General features: G+C 36.9%; 1 protein-coding gene and 1 pseudogene across 1 annotated transcript; both read right to left on the bottom strand.

Moving 5' to 3' along the window:
- Window positions 1–1990: 1990 nt before the first annotated feature.
- On the bottom strand, window positions 1991–12668 carry LOC107774645 (DNA (cytosine-5)-methyltransferase 1B). Its single transcript, XM_016594252.2, has 12 exons — window positions 12267–12668; window positions 6980–8480; window positions 5308–6814; window positions 4961–5125; window positions 4623–4821; window positions 4429–4540; window positions 4200–4347; window positions 3930–4127; window positions 3536–3814; window positions 3243–3404; window positions 2940–3158; window positions 1991–2343 (listed from the first exon to the last, which is right to left on the bottom strand). Exons 1-12 carry the CDS (start codon window positions 12310–12312, stop codon window positions 2203–2205), a joined length of 4677 nt encoding a protein of 1558 aa, XP_016449738.2. The 5' UTR covers window positions 12313–12668; the 3' UTR covers window positions 1991–2202.
- Window positions 9027–9119, bottom strand: LOC142163692 (U6atac minor spliceosomal RNA; annotated as a pseudogene).
- Window positions 12669–20990: the final 8322 nt, after the last annotated feature.

The raw sequence follows: 20990 nt of genomic DNA, 5'->3' as shown, positions 1-20990 counted from the left end.
ATTGTTGTTTAGTTTATAATCGGATGCCATTTACGCACTCTGGTCAATATAATAAATTTTATTACATTGATTAAGAACCATAAATTTCTGGATAGGATGAAAAAAATTGAGGAAAATAAATGATTTTGATACATGCTTTCTTAGTTCCACTGTTTCGTGTGAATCTACATATCTTTCTCGTAAGGCCCCGTAAATTTTCACCTAAAATCCGGGGTTTCGTGGTGCCGCGGTAGACTTACACATTGATTCGGACTTTTTAGGTTGAACAGTGCGCTGGGGAGTAAAGGAAAATTTTTGGCAGAATCAGGCAATTCTAAGGTCCACTATGCTACTGCAGAACTACTATGCGGGCTGCAGAGTGGCCGCAGAGTGAATCAGAAATGGGAATGTTTGGATTCTCTTTTACGATAGACTATGCGACCGCATAATAGGTATGTGGTGCATTGTACGACCTCAGAACAGGTATGCGGGCCGCATAATAACCGCACAACCAGTCAGTTTTTGCCCAATTTCAGAGGCCATTTTGCGACCTATTTTGCGGTCTGCAGAAGTATTGTGCGGTCGCATATGCGACTGCAAAACCTCTTCCGAAGTTCCATTCTTGAGTTTTATAACCCGACCCTACTTCGTTAAATAAACGCAATGGACCATTTTTAAGCTAAAATCTGATATTTTGAGAGTGAAAGAGTGCCCCGGAGTGGAGAGTGTTCTTCAACAAGTTGTACTTCAATTGTTGCTCAAATATTGGAAGATTAACAAGTAAAACTCACTAGGTCTTCATCCTTGGGGTAAGATTCCACACCCTAGCCCTTAATTTCGAATTTTAACTAAAAACGGGTAATTAACAAGATAATTCTTGGATATGAAAGTTGTTTATTTTTCATGCATGTGTTATCAAAGAGTGTAGGAAGATTGTTGAGCTAAAAATGATAAAGAATGGGTTGTGGGATAATGGAATCTTCCATAAAAGGACCTTGAAACCTTAATGCACACATAGTGTTTGATAAAATGCTCAAATAAGCTAGAACCACGATTATCTTCCTAATTTTAGTTCAATTTTTATATTCCTAAAATAGATTGAAGCTGCTAAGAATTCCAAAACAATTTAGAGTTTAAGGAAGCTCAATTGAAGTATGTTGGCTAAACTCCTTTCTTAGAATTGAATCCCACGGTGTTCATGTAAGTTATGTAAAACCCGAGTTGGTCATTATGAAATTGGCTATTCCGAGTAAATTTGTGTTGAAGGATATATGTTCAATGTGTGTTCCAAATGCTTTTATCATGCTTGCCATCATTTGAGAATGTGTTCAAAGTATGGGTTGTATGTTAAGAATGCTACGACTTCAATTCAAGTTCCAATGAAGGTTATTATGTCTAATTATGTGAAAAACTCTATATGTCTAAGACTCTTAATTGCTCATATGTGTACTTAAAGCCTTGAATTGAAAAGCCTTGTTGTTGATAATAATGATGATGTTTGAAAGTGAAAAGGGTTAGCATGAAATATGATATACGGCCAAGTGCCAAGAATGATATTATAATTGTGGTCATTGGTGTCAATGAATTGAAAAGATGTGAAAGAAGTATGAAATGAGATAATTGATAGAAAAGGATGATGTTTCGGGTGAGACAGCCTAGCTGATTGGGTCGTGATAGGACACCATGTTGCACGCATGGTGGTGATTGTGCTGGAAATTCCATGTTTTGCCAAATAGTGTGTCATGTAAGCGAGTTCGTTGCATTCTGCGCCCCTAAAGTATCCACTATTTTGTAATATATACCCTATCCTAGCTCCCCAATTTTGCCAAAACAATGTATTCTTTAGGGGTGCAAATGCAACGAACCCCATGTAAGCCTCTAGAGAAAATCATATTGCACATCAACTAAATGAAGAAATGCTCGGCCGATGTGGATTAAGTCCACAGAAAAGTTTGAAATCGCCTTGATTAAGTATATGTGTGCGGTTATCACCTGTTTCAAAAAAAACATGTAAACGCACGAAAGCTTTTATGTAACATTGATTTTCCAAGGTCCCTCGATGAACATTTGTTCTGTTCTCACTTCTCACTGTGAATGGAAATAAGCTATCTTGTACAACAGAAAATTGACATGTGAATCATGCTGTTTGACATGTAAATTTGAAAGCTTAAATTCAGGTGCAGTATGACCACTCATCTCTTGTTCCACAAAATTTACAAACTTCTAAGTGGACCTCTTGTTGCTCTCAACAGCTTCCTTAAGTTTCCTTCCCAATGCATATGCCAAAGGAGGTGGAACAGCATTTCCTATTTGCCTGTGCTTGTGTAAAATGTTACCAGCAAATTGATAGCTATCTGGGAAACCCTGCAATAGATGATAGTATATTATTGTAATAATCCTGTCAAAGGCCTGTATATCACATACATTGCACAAAGAGACACCCAAAGGAACAAAATCATGGGAAAAGAAACTGTTCTCTTCCAGTCATTGAATATCCAAAATATGCATGTGTAAGGAAGCTAGAAGTTCCGGATTATCATGCTTTGAAGAAAAAGCTACACAAAATTTCACCTCAAACTCTTGCCTCAAGTGTCTTCAGATATTTTAAAATGCTAGCTTTAGTGTATGTGCGTTGCACGTGTGCCTAGTGAACCAATACCTTTCTAGGCCTTTTGGCTAAGATCAAGTGCCTACTGAATCAATAAAATATGTATACAAGAACATGTAAATCAAGTTATCAAATGCTAAGTTTTAACATGTCTACATTAAGTTAATATTTTACAGTAAGCAACTTAGAATATAGAAAAGTATAGGGAGTTGTCATTTGTTTAAATGAATACCAAAAGAAACATAATTAATCAAAGACAATTCACTTAGAATATTTTTTTATCTTCTAATATAATAAATATAGATAGATAATTGAGTTAATTTTGTAAGATCCAAGGATTTGTAGGACTTACTTGAGAACGCGCACATTCACGAACTGTAACAATCCTGTCTTGGTCGGGATGAAAACACATCCCCACCTTACCCATCGGCTGGGGGTCAGTAATGGAAGTGGGGAAGTTCCCATCCCAATCCAACCTCCCAAAGAGCCCCTTCCACTGGTTGTGCCTCTTAGCAGTGTTAGGCAGGCACCACGGAATCAAATCAACCAGTTGACCATTAGATAGTTTAACCTGCAACCCGAAAGGCAAATATCGTATACACCCTCAAATAAAAAAAAGGAGATTTTATTTTGTCAAAAGCACCGCACACAGCACCTTTTCATCCGGAAGGTCACGCCAGTCGGCTCCTGGCCGCTTAGGAATTCTTTGGCACCTGATTAGGTTAAGCTCGTTCATCTCTTTCGTAATGTGATCGGATAATGTTATTGAGTTGCCCCGAATTTTCCTTTGGAACCAGGATACCGGGTCAACTTGATACTGCATTAACATGAATAGCAAGGTAAGAACAAGGCTCTGACATGATTGACTTATATATCCTATAGAAATAAAAGAAGCATTCCCCTCTTTCAAAGGGAAAGGAGTTTCAAAGGAATTCTCATGTTTAGTACCTCTATACAGGTCTTGGATGCTCCGTTGCCAACAGCAGGAAGATCTCCAATTGTGTCTCTGACAGTAAGCGAACGGAATGGAGCTCCACTAGCAGTACTCCTCACAGCTGCATAGTGAGAAGTTTCAGATAATGCGATTTTTAATTCTGGGACACCAAATACATGCATTGGTTCTGGCCACTCTGGAAGAATCTCCTCTGGGGAAGCAGCCCAGATAAATGCTCTCTTCCTAGACTGAGGAACTCCAAACGCTCCAGCTTCAAGGATGCCAAACCTCACCTTATCACAAGAAAGTTGATTCTCAGCTTTGAATATAAGCAATACACACACACACACACACACACACACACACACACACACACACACACACACACATATATATATATATATATACCTGATAACCCATCTCAAGAAGGGAAGCAACAGTTAAGCGAAATGTTTGTTTTTGGTTGAATGACACAAAATTCCTAACATTCTCCAAGAGAAAGAACTTAGGCCGATAATAATCAGCAAAGGATAAAAATGCCAGAATCATCTCGCACTGAACTTTACTCCAGGTGCTCTGATTAAATCTATTCATTCCAGAAAACCCCTGCAAAAAGAACATGTACCACCATTATAAGATAACAAGGTTTAGTAAACATCAGGATAGATGTGAACAAACCTGACAAGGAGGGCCTCCATTTATGAAGTCCACTTGTCCTGGCAGTGGCAAACTATTCAGTTCGCTCTCATCCATTGCTGCAGCTAATTCAGAAGCCTCTGGAGTTGAGATACAGTCTTCAGCATCTCCACACTTTTGCATGACAGCCCTGAATTGAACCATTATTAGGTTACTACTGTTATGTATTTAGATTATAATGTTCACAAAGGAAAGGGTAAAGATTATATACCTCAAAAAAACATTGCAATTCTGTATGAACACCTTTGCCTCTGGATGATTAAGTTTAAACGCATCTCCAGCAGGCTCTTCATATTCAATTGCCCATTTTGTATCTGAGACACCTGAAAGAATGAAACTTTCAGACCAAAAGTTCGAACTACATCCATTTAAAACTACACATGAGCAGAGAGAGAAGGTAGTTACCCGAACGCTGCAACCCCTCAGACAGGCCACCACAACCAGCAAAGATATCTAGTGTGGCCAAACGATTCTGTTGAGAAGCTACATTTAGTTGCCCAACTCTCAGTTCATCCTCTCCTTCCTTGCCTTTTCCCTTTCTCTTCCTAGATGCAGCATCATCTAGTTTAACTCTTGAGAATCTCAGCTTTACCTGAGCTGGTAACTGCTCAACAGTACACAGATTAGACTTCACAAGAATAGTAGAATCCAAAGCAATTAGGGTTGATAAAATGAAAAGTGGTAGAATGCATTGCACTAGAAAGAACTAGACCAATTGCCGCTAGAAATTAAGAAATGGGTACCTGTTTGAGGGATCCATTCAATGGATCATAGAAATATTCACAAAAGAAGACATGGTCAAAGATGGCAGGGACGTCTTCAGACGGAATATCATACTTCTTCCTCACTTCACATTTACCTTCAATTGTTTCTACGGGAACTGTATGTATCTCCTCACTATAGTAGATCTAGAAAGCAGCAATCAAAAAAATTCAGCAGTGCTAGAAGCTTTATGTAGGAACCTTAAAATACCCTAATAATTACTTGGCTGATTAAACAGACTTCCTAACATGACATAGCAAGAGTGATATATATTACAACTCTAACCAGCTATTTGTGGGGGAGATAAGGTATATTAAGTAGCATATACCTCCCGAATATCAGAAGAGTATGCCTTATCTGAAGAAATGTCCTCTGGTCTGAAGAATCTCCTGACTTTGACGTTGGTAGAATCTACTTTAGCTTGTTTAGATCCCTTGGGACCAGAAATCTCTATTAGTTGACACACTACATAGGCCATCAACCCCACATTTCTCCCAGCTTTGAAAGTTCCACTTCCCCCTCTTTCTACAGCAAAGTGATCAGGGTGTATATAAACAAAGTCATCAATTGAATACTCAGTCCCCAGATATACAAAACTGGAGTTGGACATATCCAACTTAAAAGATTCCTTTTCCTGATCAATTTGCTGCAACTCACAGGAGTAACATAAGCCATTACCAAGACCCATCTTATCAAACGGAAGTCTGAAGAAAGCACCTCTGTCAGGCTGATAAAAGCTTTTGCAATAAAATTCGGATGGCAATCCCTTCCTCTTTCTGTCTTCTGCTTTTGCTCTATCAAGTTTATCAACATAAGCATTCGCTTTTCTATGCTGATGTCCCCATGGCATCATCCTGATACTGACAACTACACTTTCTTTGACATCTCCTAGTTGCAAATCCATGCATTCATTGATCAAAAATACCTCTCTTTCATTAGCTGCATTTCCAAGTACAGTTTCAGATCCCCGTTGCATCATTCTTCCATGGAGCATTTTGCTACCATCCAATTTTTCAAACATGTATTCGACAAAGTAAATAGAAGGAAGTTCATCTGGTTCATCATGTTCCACCAGAACTGAATCTCCAACAGCAATCTCATTTCCATGAATTCTAGCCTTTTTAAACAACAGTTCACCAGACGCTGTTTTACCTATGGATTCCCCATCCCAGTTTATTTCTTTGCTGTCAGAACGTGACTTAATATGCCTTCTTGTAGAGCAAGGTGTATGAGTTTTCTCTGAAACTTCCAAGTTCTCCTCTTGAGCATCATCCTCGTCATTTTCCTCCTGCTCATCTGCTTCTTCATCATCCTTCACCTCACAAGCAACAACCTCCTTTGACGTCTCAGGTGAGTAATTGGAATAGTACTCCCCCCAGATTCTGTTGATTAGTCTTGTTGTAGTAGCCTGCATAGCTTTCCTTTTTACAGATGGCGCCATAGATGCTCTAGGATTTAAGTTCTGTTCATGTCTCTGCACAACCTTCTTCTTCTTAATCAACCATTTTGTATGGTGCCTCTCCTCCATTTTCCTTGAGAGGCCAATCACAAATGCACATTTCCTAATGCTTTCATCAGGAAATTCTGAAAACTGCTGCAGAATAATCTGTCCATGTACAACCACATATCTTTCCACCACATCTGTATTAGATGATATATAAGCAGGATGGTGTTTCTTGAACTCTGAAACCCTTTTAATGACATCTCCAAAAGAAAGTCTAGCACAACGACTTTGTTCCTTTAACAAAGTAATAATGCTCACTGCCAGCTTCGCAGTCTTTAGGACTGGTTCATACCAAGGAGCATACTGTTTTGATGGCTTCCCAAGCCTATACCTGAAGAGAAATAGTATGCATGAGGAAAGCATCTACAATGAATCCGCTGAACCAAAATAAAAAGGACAAAAAAACAGCAAAAAATAAAGAAAGCAGCCCAGTAATTGGCATAGCAAAGGAAGTAGTTGCAAAATAATTCAACCACTAAGAGGATAATCATAATACCAGGCCATATCAGTCCGAATAGATATAAAGATCATCGAGGACCCAAACTCAATCATCCATTCTTTTATTGCACTCAAATAAATTGGCATTCCATCAATCTCAGCTGATCCAGAACCACCTGAAGAGGAGTTATTAGCATCAGCATCAACATTGTATCCAGATCCATCATCAGCAGTCATCACTCCAGACCCAAATATGGTTACATCAATATCAGCGCATGGTTTCATAGGCAGGAGCTCTAAAGAAATTAGTCTTGAGTCTGAGTTGTACAATGCCCAATTATGAAGCATACTGCGAGGCAAGTCATCAATATAGTATGTATCAACCCCACTGTCAAAGACGATATACTCATCGGTCTCTTCATTACATGTCTTGTAATATGCAGGTAAAGGATAATCACTTGCAATCTCATCCTCATTGATCTTGATGTAAAATTTGCTAGATGAGGAAGATGTACTACGGCTTTTCTTCTGGTTCAAGGAGTGCCAGTACTCCTGTTCATGTAACAGTTTGGCCAATTTCAGATCTTCCTCTTCTTGTTCTGGACCAGTGGTTAAATCAGATTGATCTCTCTTGCCTTCTCCTTTGCCTACTTTTGGACCTATAGTTAGAGTCTTACCAAATGATAAAGGCTCTGGTTGTGAAAGCATTTCCTGATTGCTGCTTTCATCTCTAAGGGAAGCCAGGACAGGTAACTCAACAAAAAGCTGATCAGTCTTCTTTGATGTATCATCCAGACCGATAAGTTGCTTATAGACAAACTCTCCCTGAGAAATGAGAAAGTCCCTGATTGATACACCACCTGAAAAGCATTTTAAACCACTCATTGCTCGGACAACCCCTGCAAGCAACTCATCAAGGCTTAAATCAGGATTTCCTCCAGAAGATTTCGACAGCTTTTTGTAAACCTCAATGCAAGCTGTAGCTTTGGCGAAGAAGTGGTCATAAAACTTCTTATAGCCACCTGAGGGTTTTTTACAATCATAATCAGCTGTCTCTGTTGAGATCCATATGATAGGAGTTCCATCTTCATAGCCAGAGATAGCCCATTCTTCAATACGCCCAAAGCCTTCACATCTAATTCCTTTTGCCTTTTCTTTGTCAATATTGTCCTCAAGTGGTAAAATGAGACCAGTAATAAATAGATCATCAACTTCAGACATTTCAAAAGGTTGTGGTATTCCTTCCGAGTTATGAAAGATAAAATCTGTTAGTCTTCTACAGGGTCGCTGAGAATCCTGTAGACCCACAGTTAACCGAATAGCCACAACCTCTTCCTCTACACATTGGTACTTCTTTGTTTCAATGACTGAAGAATTTTTTGATAAATGAACAGTTTTCTCTTTAAAATTTGAACAAGCAGCAGCTCGCTTGGGCCTTTTGCATGCAGCAGTGGGCTCCTCAATAGCTTCAGAAACAGGCTGTTTCTTTTCCTTCTTGTCAGTTGCAGGTGCCTTCCTTTTTGACACAGAATCTTGTCTGCTTTTCCCCTTTTTGTGTCCTGATTAACCAGCAAAAGAAGTGGAAAAAAGAATAAGCCATAGAAGATCAAAAATATTTCTCCCAGATGCTCTCACAGCAAAGTCAAAGCACTCTTAAGGAAACTTTGTACAGGGTAGGACCAGAAGCTACAAAAGAAGCCTTCTGAACTTCGCAGTGAGAGAGGCAGGGAGTCATATTGAAAAGCATGAATTGAAAATGAACACCAAAAGAAGCAGCAAATTAAAGAAAATGCAGCATCCAGAGTTACGCCAAGAATGCTCAATATTTGAACTGGACAAGCAGTCAAACAACATCCCATTCAATAAGTAGTAAGCCGAAAGACCTAAATACCAAGAAGCATGACATACACAAGGCAAAAACGCAACGAGCATGTGCATTAGCCAACTCATACAAGGTGCATTAAACATTTGCCATTTCAAGAGTATAGACCCTTTAGGCTAAAGGTTGCTTAGGCAACTCTAAAAGCTGTCAGTAGCACATAAGTTACTGCACCGTGCAAATTTCTTAAGTTTTGAATACCTTCAGAACTAACTAAGAGGCTAGTACAGAGATATAGTGTCTGGTAACAGGTAAAACTCAAAGAGCTTTCCCATCCCTATCGGAGGAGATGCCAACCATCTCTCATTTCTACAAACACAGAAAATAACAAAGATATAGCACATACAAACAATAGAGCAAATAATCCTACGCTTAATACAAATTCTTTTTGTGGACATAACAAAGAAGCAATGAGGAAATTTACTACAAATCTATAAAGTGCATTCACTAAGAGATTGGGGTTGGGGTGTCTACATATTACAATGAGGGTGTTCACAGGGGCGTAGGAAACTTGCTTAAAGAGGTGTCACGTGACACCACTTCGTCGAATTTTTTCGTAATGTGTATGTATAAATAATAAATAAAATTAAAATATTGGGTATAAATATAAAAAATGCCACCGCTTGCCATTACAGTAAGTAATTTATTCATTTGTTCACTTTTTCAAATATTGACATTGCTTACGAAATTCCTACATATGCCACTGGGTGTGCTATTAACGCATAAGTGCAAACCTAAATTTACTACACTTCTTTTATTTGTATAACTGGACACAAAGTTTAAGATGTTGAACAAATTTATGAATTATACTAGTTGTGGTAGTGGAAAAACGTTTTAACTTGTGGTTAAAAAGTTGGTTTCATAACAAAACATCACATCAAATGTTCAAAAGTTTATATGAATTTGAAAACTTGAAAGTTGTGAAACTTACACAGCACAACAGGTTGGTGTCAACGGTTCAAACATTTTGGTACGTTCTAAAATAGAAAGAATGTCATATAAATTGAAATAGATAGAGTTTTTTTATGAAATGATTTAAAAATTTATTAGAAACTAGCTCAAAACAGAACCTTTCTTTGAGCTTTAATTCAAATACTCAATCGAGATGAAAGCAACTCCAGTTTTGGTAGTTCTATTAATGAGAACCTGCAATGGCTCAGCAACTAGCAAGTGAAAAGAACATGTTTAAGGCATGATGGTGCCAACATTGCAATTCTGTACAAACAGTTAAAATATATTCCTAGGATCATAATTAAGTTTACATGTCATTACACTCCAAAATGCCTCCTTCCTTTGATTTGAAGGCAATAATATGACACATTAACACTACTGTCTACCAATTTCAAAATTCAAGATCTTATATTAATTTAATGTTTCATAATATTTGACGTGCATGTAATATTCAATTTCATGTTCACATCTTCTGAACAGTATTAACACATTTATACCTTTACTAGATTATTTTGAGTAGGAAGAAGGTTTTTCTTTGAAAGAATTTGGTAGAGGTTAAATGACAGTAGTTTTTACACAGAAAAATAAGTTAAATTACAATCCACAACTAGGAAACATGAATAATTAGGAGGAAATGGTAGAGGCCAGTGGGCAAGCAGCAAAAGTGATGGCAGTTTAGCTAATGAATTTCAGTAAATTCAACTATATGTCCTAGGTTAGCTTCTTCGGTCCAAGGGGAATATAAAAGTTAACCTCACTAATATTACATCAGCCACCACTTCTAAAACCTCAAATGAAAAAACAAATTTCCATCTATCCGACACTCTTCCAACTTCCATGAACCAAAACTAAGTCATTATCAATTATCTCCGTGCAGAGGAAACAAATTACAGATTTACTTGTCCAACACTAGACAAGACTCATAGTATGTCTTCCTACCACTCACCTCCAACTTATTCAACTAAGCAGGCATTCAGAATAAAGTGCATGTTGATGCTCTAATTAGTGGACCTTTCCCCACAATGTATTCACCTGCCTAGGCACAGGTCAGAAAGGCACATCATAAAGTAGAGATAGGAGCCAAACCCTCATCTTTCATCAATGTGTAAGAAGGTTTCATTCACCAATAGGGTCCCCCCAGAAGAAGGGCCTGGTTAGCAGCAGATGGTCATTCATTCCACTAAACAGCAATATTTGTTAATTTTAAATTAAGAAACCAATCACCACAACGTATTTTCCCTTTATGCATGGGCGTTGCGGATTTTTCTATTAAAAGAGGCCTCGCCTAAGTAAAGAGGGGGGGAGCTTATAAACTGTCAAAACCCTCGTGTTTGGTCGATGAGGGACAAGGCCCCATACACCAATAATGCTATTACATCACAAATGAGAGTTCCAACTTCAGTTATCAATACAGTCAAGTAAACATCAAAAACTTGACAAAAGATCAGATTAGTATCTTTTTCCAGAGAGGACAAAACTAAACGCCATGAACCCTTGGAGGTGTGTACTCTACTATCATTCAAAAGTCATAAAGAGCTATTCTGAATTAAACTTCCCCTTTATTGCCAAAAGAAGTATAATTCAAATACAACCATAAATGTTTCCAAATAAAATCCCACCATGAGATCACAGCTCATTAAATGCAATCGCTCAGGCTCATAAAACACAGTAAGGAACTTTTGAAATTAAATACTTTGAACGAACATGTGCCTCAAATCTATGTCACCAAAATGATACCACAAACACTCAATTAATTATCATTCTAACTTCGGCCATGCATGAAGGGGGATGCTTCATGCACCGCTCTACTCTTTTTTCTACTAGTGAAGAGGCAAACAATAGTAAGATACATAGTCAATGCACTAGCCTCAGTACAAATGTGCCAAATCTCAAATTTATGTTTCCCTTTTTTTTTGTTTGGGAGGGGGGGGGGGGGTTAAGTACTTCAAACTGTGAAGAGGCCAACTAACATCCAACCTGACACGCTCTTTTATTTATAGTACTACAAACAGCCTCTCTACCTTTCCTAGACCCTACTTCTAAGATTACACTCGGTAAGTTGTTGTTATTGTTGTTAAAGTGATCAATTGAGCTTATTAATTAATCAACTTAAACTCTAAAGATTTTCTTCTCAACAAGAAGAAGAAAGCACAGTAACAACCCAACAATCAGCACAGACAAACAAATCTACGTTCTGAAACATTAGCGTAATCAGTTCATGCATCCAAAGTACCATGCCTGTAACCAAATCTACTCCTGAATCCAATATTCCATAACTACATAACTGGTCTTACCCATGAAAACCTCTACATTCACAACTCCAAATATGAAATACCCTCTTACAAGCACTACACAACAGCAACTACATATATGGTCAAAATGCAACCAAAAAAACACAATTTCTTCAGCTGTTAAAACCCCATTTCAGAAAGTACAAAAAAGATAGATACGCCCAAAACCCTACCAATTAAATAAAACAATAAAACATAAGAAGAAGAAAAAAGGGAGAAATTACCAGCAGCATCAGTATCCGGCTTATCCAACCCCGCCAGGGAACCCATTTCTGAGATCTGGGGAAGAATCTTTAGATCAAGACCTTAAACCTACTGATTAAGAGCAACCCACTTTATCCTTTTCGATTATTTTTCAAAGATTTCTCGTAAACAGTTTATGGGTCTGAAAAATCTCCGTCAAATAGCTCCTCAATGTTTCTTCTCGCTCTTAACTACCCTAACACGCACTGCGATATTATGTGTAATAATTATTTAAGAAGTCCAAGTGGCATTTTATTCAATGCATTTGGTGGGAAAAAAAGGTGAAGAGGCGGGAACGCCTTTTCTTTTTTATTTTTCGAAGAATGAATTGGCGCCATTTCTCCGAAATTTTGTGTGTGGATTTTTCAAGCATTTTGTATTCCAAATCATGTTTTCACAAAATAGGAAAATATCTAAGCTTTTGTAAATAATAATAAGTGTTTTACCCATTGCAGAAAATAGAAATAAAATAAATAGCAACACCATGTTTTTTTGTCTTGGAAATTTTTTAAATAGTTTACTTTTTAGTCCTATAATTAAACAATAATTAAAAAAAGGGATTTTAAGATTTTTAATGGAAATGTATAAATAGATTATGCATCATTTATGTATATTCAGTCATGATGATGACACCCAAATGGGAGCTTGAATATGAGATGTCAGCGAAATAAATTCAATTCAATTCTTAAAGGAGATGGAATGAAGTAGTAATTGATAAGCAAATACCATAATTTATACATGCATTAGATTCATAAGAAAAGTGAAATGTGTATAGGAATAGTTGTTTGTCATTAGCAAATCTATGAGGAAAATAAATTTAGAACTTTTGACATTGTAATTCAACTAAAATTTGTATAATTTTATAAAATGCGTAAAATTCATTTAAAAAGGATATTATTAGTAGAGGAATCTAGAAACTTTTGTCATTGCAATCTAAGTGAAATTTAAACATTTCGCAAATTTCATATTGACAGATATTGTATATTATTGATAAATATTTTAGAGTCACATTCATAAAATTTTATTTAAAGATTGATATTACTAGTAAATATTTACCTTCAAACATAAGCAGCATCATTTCTGAACTTCTCAAATTTGTGTTGATAGGTTGCTTTCCTCAATATTTTTTCCTCGCATGCAAAGGAATTAATATGTAGATTTGATATATTTTACCGCTAGACCCTACTCATATTTGGATCAATAATCGTGAGTTTAGAAAATCCATTAAAAGAAAAGAGTTAGATTGACTGAATATAAAAAAGATAAGGTTAAAGTGATGAGTGAAATTTTATCTTTAAAACTTAAAATAATGGTCATTTTATTCGTATGATGCTATGTGTTAAGATACACGCCATTTATATGGATTAATTCTTTGGCGGGATAATTTTACGTTAGCGCCAAATTATTTACCGAAATTAAATGTAACATATCTAAAGGATCTAAATAATCCTCGCTGTATTCTTTTCCCAACAAATAAAAGATACTGATAACAAAAGAAAATAACATGATTTTATTTTGACAACTTTTTTCCATTCAATTTACAAAATAGTCATAAATGAGATCCAATCTAAATTATTTGTTTTAAAGAATAAATAAAGGGAAATGGAGGACAGGAGGAGGTGGCAATGACATCAGACAATAAGTATTTGAGTGAAAACTTATCTCATCCGATGCACACCAAACCATATTAATTAATTATAATCAACTGAAATGATGAAAATATATATATATATATATATATATATATCAGTCAATCATAATTATTTGAAAGAAATCCATGTGCAGTACATATCATACATTTATTGATTTTGTGAATACTCTTTGTGTGAATATTAATTGTATTATAGCTATTTACAAATAATTAAGTAACATCTTTGTCGTTTATAGCTCAAAGTCACTATCATAAATAGGATTGCTGGAAATCACTTTTTGAAATCGAAATAGGAATGTAATTTACTCTTCTTATAAAACTTCTTTGCAGAACTGTAAAATGGGCCAGCTGTAAAAATAACACGAGTTAGTCAGTTTTTGGACTGGTAATTTAAAAATAGCTAGTATTTATAAAAATAGCTAGTATTTTTCTGCAACACGGAAAGTTCCAGCATAATATACTGGAGATCGGTGCACATGTGTATGAACTTCCAGTATAATATGTTGGAACTCCAACACGCAGAAAGTTCCAGTATAATATTCAATCTCCAGTATATTATGCTGGACCAGTATATTATACTGGAGTATTTTTCCGGATTTTAAACAGTATTTTCGTTTAGATTTATCTTTACATAAAAAGTGATTAAATTTAGATTACTTTTAAAATTGTGGCTATTTTTGAATGACCATTTGTAAACGTGGTTATTTTTGAATTTCTCCCAACCCATCCGAGACCTTACGGGCCTTTAAATTTGGTGGGCTAAAGTAGACCAGTCTACCATTTGAATAGAAATTAAAATGGCCAACCTAGCCCAGCTCCAAGAACGCTATGGGCTAAGATGGGCACGCTCTTTATTCTTTTAAAAACATATTTTTTTTTTAAATCTTTAAGGATTTCTTCGTGACATAAGTCCCCTAGTCATGTGAATAACTTTTGTTTACATATAATCGTACAAGAATCTTAATATTTGACAAGGAGTTTCATAAAAAGGGATACGAGTTCAGTTTGTAAACTCATAATGAGTCTGAGAGTCCACGGTCCCAAAGTAGAACCCTAGTCCAAGATAAACTTGCCAAAACCCAAAGCCTAGGGTTTTCAACTTTAATCAGAAGCAGAGACGAAAGGACAGATAACAGGCTCAGAGGTCTCTTTCAGAGACTCGTGAGAAACAAACAGACATGATACACAATCAAGAGCATAGAGAACACGTTTTGAGAAAAACTCAAAACTTAAACAAGTTTAGAAGAAAAAGTGATATAAACTTAAGAAGCGGTAGATGAAACACATTTAGCAAGAACACGAAAAGAGTCCAGTAAAGCAAACAAAATTGAAGAACTTAATTCAAATGCAAGTTGTTTATATCTACAGCTTTTTTTTACGTTAGATGAATATTATTTAATACTTTCTTTTTCAAATTCTCAGGTTCAAGTAAATTTATATGGTTAGGTCATTTAATTTGATTTAAGATTATTTGCTGATTTTATCATCATGGTTTATACAAATTTAAAAATTCATGAAATTTGTTTATGTTGTCATTTTTTTTTTTTGGTTAATCTCCTCCTATACGGAAAAGTAGTTTAATTGTTAATAATAAATTATAGTAATCTAAACTAATCAAGGATAAAAATTTCTTTTGATAAAGAATCATTATGGCCACTTAAATTTTTTCTAGTTTGTTATTAACTAAGTAAAAGAAAAATTAATCTTGTTATGCTACAAGCATATCAAAAATTTAAATTTTAATATTATCCATTTTGATGAAAAACTATATGTATTAGTGTTCAAATTATTACTTGCTTCATTGTCATAGGTGAACAATAATTTTGCCATGTTCTGATATATATGTAGTTAACTAAGCAAAACAAAAACTAATCTAATTATGCTATAAGCATATCAAAAATCTAAATTTTAATATCATTCAATTTGATATAAAACTATTATGTATTAGTGTTCAAGTTATTACTTGCTTCATTATCATAGACCAAACAATAATTTTGCCCTGGTCTGACATACATGGGCAATCACAATGTTTGGAACTACATAAGTAGTTAACTTTGAATTTAGGATTGTAAAATGGGGATAACTTAGTTTTTATTTATTTTTGCATGTTCTTATTTATTTTTACTTGTTCTTTAAAATATTTAAAAATAAATTTAATTTAGTTTTTTGCTCATGGATCGGTCCAGCCCTATCCCAAGCCCCGATCAAGGCTCAAGGATCAACGAGTTAACTTGGGTTGAGCTTATAAGCCTCAGTTTCAAACAGGTTTAAAATTTTTTAATTCAACCCTACCCAAATAACTAGCTAGCCTTATGGGCCAAGCTTGTTATGACCCAAAATATATAACAGGTCGCGATGGCGCCTAACGCCGCCGTAGGCAAGCCCATATGTAAACCTCCAATTTAATTATTTCTTTTTAACTTTTAAAAATAGAAGTTTCCTTAAATACACCGATTAAAAGTAAAATACCTCCAACTTATAACATGGATCTATATCAAATCACTAAAATGTTATAACCGGGCTCGAAGGCACGAATTCAGTTGTTATCAAAACCAAATCCAATTTCAAGTATTAAGCATGAGTTTGCCGAGGCGAGCGACCGGATCCCATAGGAATAGTAATACTCAATATTGATGAGGCGAACAGCCCGATCCCATAAGAATAGTGATACAAAGTACCGTTGAGGCGAACGGCCCGATCCCATAATAATAGTGTTACGATACTGCCGAGACAAATGACATGATCCCATAAGAGCAAAGAAACTACCTCACTCGCTCAAGTACATGCGCATTGAGAAGACACAAATCTATAGTTCATTAAATATTTCACAATCTACCAAAGTAAGAGGCTCAATCAATATTTTTATGCTAACCTCGATCTCAGTCATAAATTAAGAAAACCAAGTACGTAGGGTAAATACAAATAGCATAATTAAGGCATGATGTGAATCTAAGTTTACCCGAACATAATATAAATATAGCTACGTATGGACTCTCGTCACCTCGTGCGTATGTAGCTCCTCGCAACAAGTAGCATAAAATAATTAATACACCAAAGAGAATAAATTCCCTTTTATAAGGTTAGGTGAGAGATTTACCTTGTTTTCAAGTGCTCTTCTTGATCCCCAAATCACATTAATAGCCTTAAACTGGTGCCGAACAATCCGAAACTTAAAATGCTAGGTGAAAAATCCCTCTTCAAAAGCTCCAAAACCGGCCAACCCAAAGTGAAATTGAGAGAAAATGAGCATGAGTCCCGATTTTAAATCATGTTTCTGTTAGTGGTCACTTCTTCGTGATCGCGACCATGTCCTTGCGATCGTGAAGGCAAAAATGCCAAGGCTAAAAAAAAAGCCTTTCGCGAACACGACCAGGTCCTCGCAAATGCAAAGGCTAGCCCAGCCCAAGCTTCGCGAATGCAACCTGCCCTTTGCAAATGCTAAGGGCAACAACCCACTGACTCCAAACCTTCTTACCCTTTTACGCAAACACGAACGCACGGTCGCGAACGCGAAGGCCACGTGTCTTCAACCTTTGCGAACGCGTCCAAGCAATCACGAATGCGAAGAAAAAATGTACATCCCTCGAGTCCTTCATCCCTAACGCGACACCACCTCCGCATTCACGAAGAAGGAAACAAGAACCATTATTTCTGCAATTTTTACTTAGCTCCGAGTGGTCTGAAACACATCTGAGCCACCCGAGACCCTGTCCAAAAGCACCAACAAGTCCATAAACATAATACAGATCTGCTTAAAGCCTCGAAACACATAAAATAACATCGAAATTAAGAACCGCACCCTAACGACATCAAATTTCCTCAACGTCTGCGGCAACTCAACTACAAGTCTATAGTGATGCGCTCTCATTTTCACTCCAGTATAACCATCTACTGAAGTAGGCCGTCTGGCCTCCGGTGCTCATACTTAACTTGCTGATAATTTAGACATCTCACCACATACTCAACAATGTCCTTCTTCATCTGCCGCCACCAGTAATGCTTCCTCTGGTCATGATACATCTTCATAGCACCTGGATAAATAGAGTACCGTGAAATGTATGCCTCCTATAGGATCGTCTCCCTCGAGCCATCAATATTAGGAACACAAAAGAGATCCTACATTCGCAGAACACCATCCTCACCGATAGAACCCCTCCTTGGCACCACCTTATAGTATCGTCTCCCTAAGAACCAACAAGTGCAGATCATCGTACTGACGAGCCTTGATCTGCTCAAATAGTAAAGACTGAGCAACAACACATGCAAGAACTCGACCGGGCTCTGAAATAACCAATCTCACAAGTATGTTAGCTAAGGACTGAATGTCCAAAGCCAATGGACTCTCCTTTGTCGAAATGAATGCCAAACTAACCATACGCTCAGCCTTTCTTATCAAGGCACCCACAACCACAATCGCCTTGCCCGAATGGTAAATAATAGTAATATCATAATCCTTTTAACTCAAGACACTTGCACTACCTCAAATTAAAATGTCTCTGCTTAAACAGATGTTGCAAACTGTGATGATCGGTGTAAACCTCATAGGACACCCTATAAAGATAATGTCTCCACATCTTGAGAGCATGAACTATCGCGACCAACTCCAAATCATGTACAGGGTAATTCTTCCCGTGGGACTTCAGCCGATGTGAAGCATATGGGTGGGCATTCGGTATTTCAGTTTGGTATTTAAGAATTTCGGTTCGGTATTTCGGAATTCGGTTTATCAATTGTGTATACCAAATACCGTACCAAAGTATTTTGGTATGGTTCGGTATTTATCATTTTGGTTCTGTACGGTTTCGATCAAATCTACTTACCTTCTGATTCAATAGTTTGCTATCAATTGAACAGATTAATAAAATGTAATCCTTTATTCATTGCTGTAAAATGGGAAATCTGCAGATCGATTCCTTTTTTTTAAAACCAAAAATAAAAGGAAGAATTCAGAAAGGAAGTCAAACAAACTGAGAAAACAATCAATAATAAACACATAAAAATACAAAGATTTCAGTTCACCAATTATTTCTTTGGTTCTCAAAACATGGACACTCACCATATTCAGAAGTCAACAGGTGTGAAAAATCAGTAAAAAAACGAAAACAAAAGGCAACAAAACAGAGAAATGTGTGTCCAGAAATTTTGGTATTTCGGTATACCGAAATTTCAAGATCCTAATATCGAGGACCGTACCGAAATACCAAAATACCGAAAATGTAGTACCGAATTAGACCAAAATATCGAAAAAACTGAAACCGAAATACCGAATTAATTCGGTCCCGTCCGGAATTCAATTTTTCGATTTTTATGCCCACCCATAGTGAAGCCTATGCAATAACTCGCCCCTTCCGCATCAATATGCAACCCAAGCCAGTGTGTGAAGTATCGCAATACACAGTATACATCCTTGAACCGGAGGGCATCACTAAAATCGGTTTTGTAGTTAATGCGGTCTTGAGCTTCTGAAAACTCACCTCGCAATCATCGGACCATCTGAATGGAGCACCCTTCTAGGTCAATATAGTCAAAGGTGTTGTAATAGATGAGAAGCCCTCCACAAATCGACGATAATAACCTACTAACCCCAAGAAAATCTTGATCTCGATCGTTGTGGTAGGACGAGATCAACTCTATACTGCCTCGATTTTCCTGGGATCCACCTTAATATCCTCACCTGATACAACATGTCCCAAGAACACCACAAAATCTAACTAGAACTCGCACTTGAAGAACTTAGCATATAACTTTTGTCCTCGCAAGGTCTGAAGCATAACTCTCAAATGTTGCTCGTGCTCCTCCATACTACGCGAGTAAATCAATATGTCATCAATAAAGACAATGACAAATGAGTCAAGATATGGTTTAAAACCCCGGTTCATCAATTCCATTAACGCCACCGGGGGGTTGGTCAAGCCAAAGGACATCATTAGAAACTCATAGGGCTAATACCTATTCTAGAAAGCGGTTTTCGGAACATCTGAAGCATGAATCTTCAACTGATGATACCCAGATCTTAAGTCAATCTTAAAAAATATCCTGGAACCTTATAATCGGTCAAACAAATCATGAATGTGCAGCAACAGGTACTTGTTCTTAATAATAACTTTGTTCAACTGGAGGTAATCTATGCACATCCGCATACTCCCATCCTTCTTCTTCACAAACAATACCGGTGCACCACAAGGTGACACACTCGACCTGATGAATCCCTTCATGAGCAACTCCTCAAGTTGTTCCTTCAACTTCTTCAACTCCTTCGGAGCCATGCGGTACGGTGCAATAGAGATAGGCTGGGTGCTTGGCGTCAAATCAATACTAAAATCATCTTGAAGCATACATATTTAATTTCCTTCCATCCATTCATATGTTATGTTCAACATTAGGTATTAGCTATGCATCGATGGCTTGTGATGTTATGGATAGGGTGCTAGATGTGTTCTCTATGTTGTGAAGATAGGCTAGTCTTGAGAACTTGAGGCCAGTTTCAGATCGCAACTTGTGCCCGGTGGTTTTAGTTGTGTGAATATGTGCTTTTGGACTTATATGTTTGGTAGTGTCCCTGAGAGTGGGATTGATAGCTCAGTGAGTGGTTGGATAGCTATATGAAGAGTATTATGTAACCGAGGACAATGCTTAGATGTTTTGGATGTGATGAGAATAATTTGCTTGGGAAGTAAAGGACTATGAATGCTTGATTTCTGTCTTGATGTGTTGTACCGTCTTGAGTTATGAGTATGTTAGGGATCCTTTAGTTGTTCAACTACGGAATAAATCAGATTCTTATGTCTTGTTGACGAGTTCATAATTGGAAGGATTAAGTGATTGTATAGCGGTTGTGGCCATGAAAGGGCATAGAGAAATGCCAGGTTAAGGCTAAGTGGGTGGGTTATCTCCTGCGGATATTCTAAGGTTGTGTGACTCTTATGATGTTTATGTGGAGAGCTTCCTTCCTATCAGTAGATTTTGTGTTGCAATTTAAGTTTGTATCGCTTGAGAAAGTTCGCACAGCTGTCACAAAAATGAATATGCGCTTAGCAGATGATTTGTGGTATTT

This window comes from Nicotiana tabacum, chromosome 8 (genome assembly GCF_000715075.1).
Source record: "Nicotiana tabacum cultivar K326 chromosome 8, ASM71507v2, whole genome shotgun sequence".
Classification (NCBI taxonomy): Eukaryota; Viridiplantae; Streptophyta; class Magnoliopsida; order Solanales; family Solanaceae; genus Nicotiana; species Nicotiana tabacum.
The sequence above is the reverse complement of the archived record's forward strand: the minus strand, read 5'-3'. Positions and strand labels throughout refer to the sequence as shown.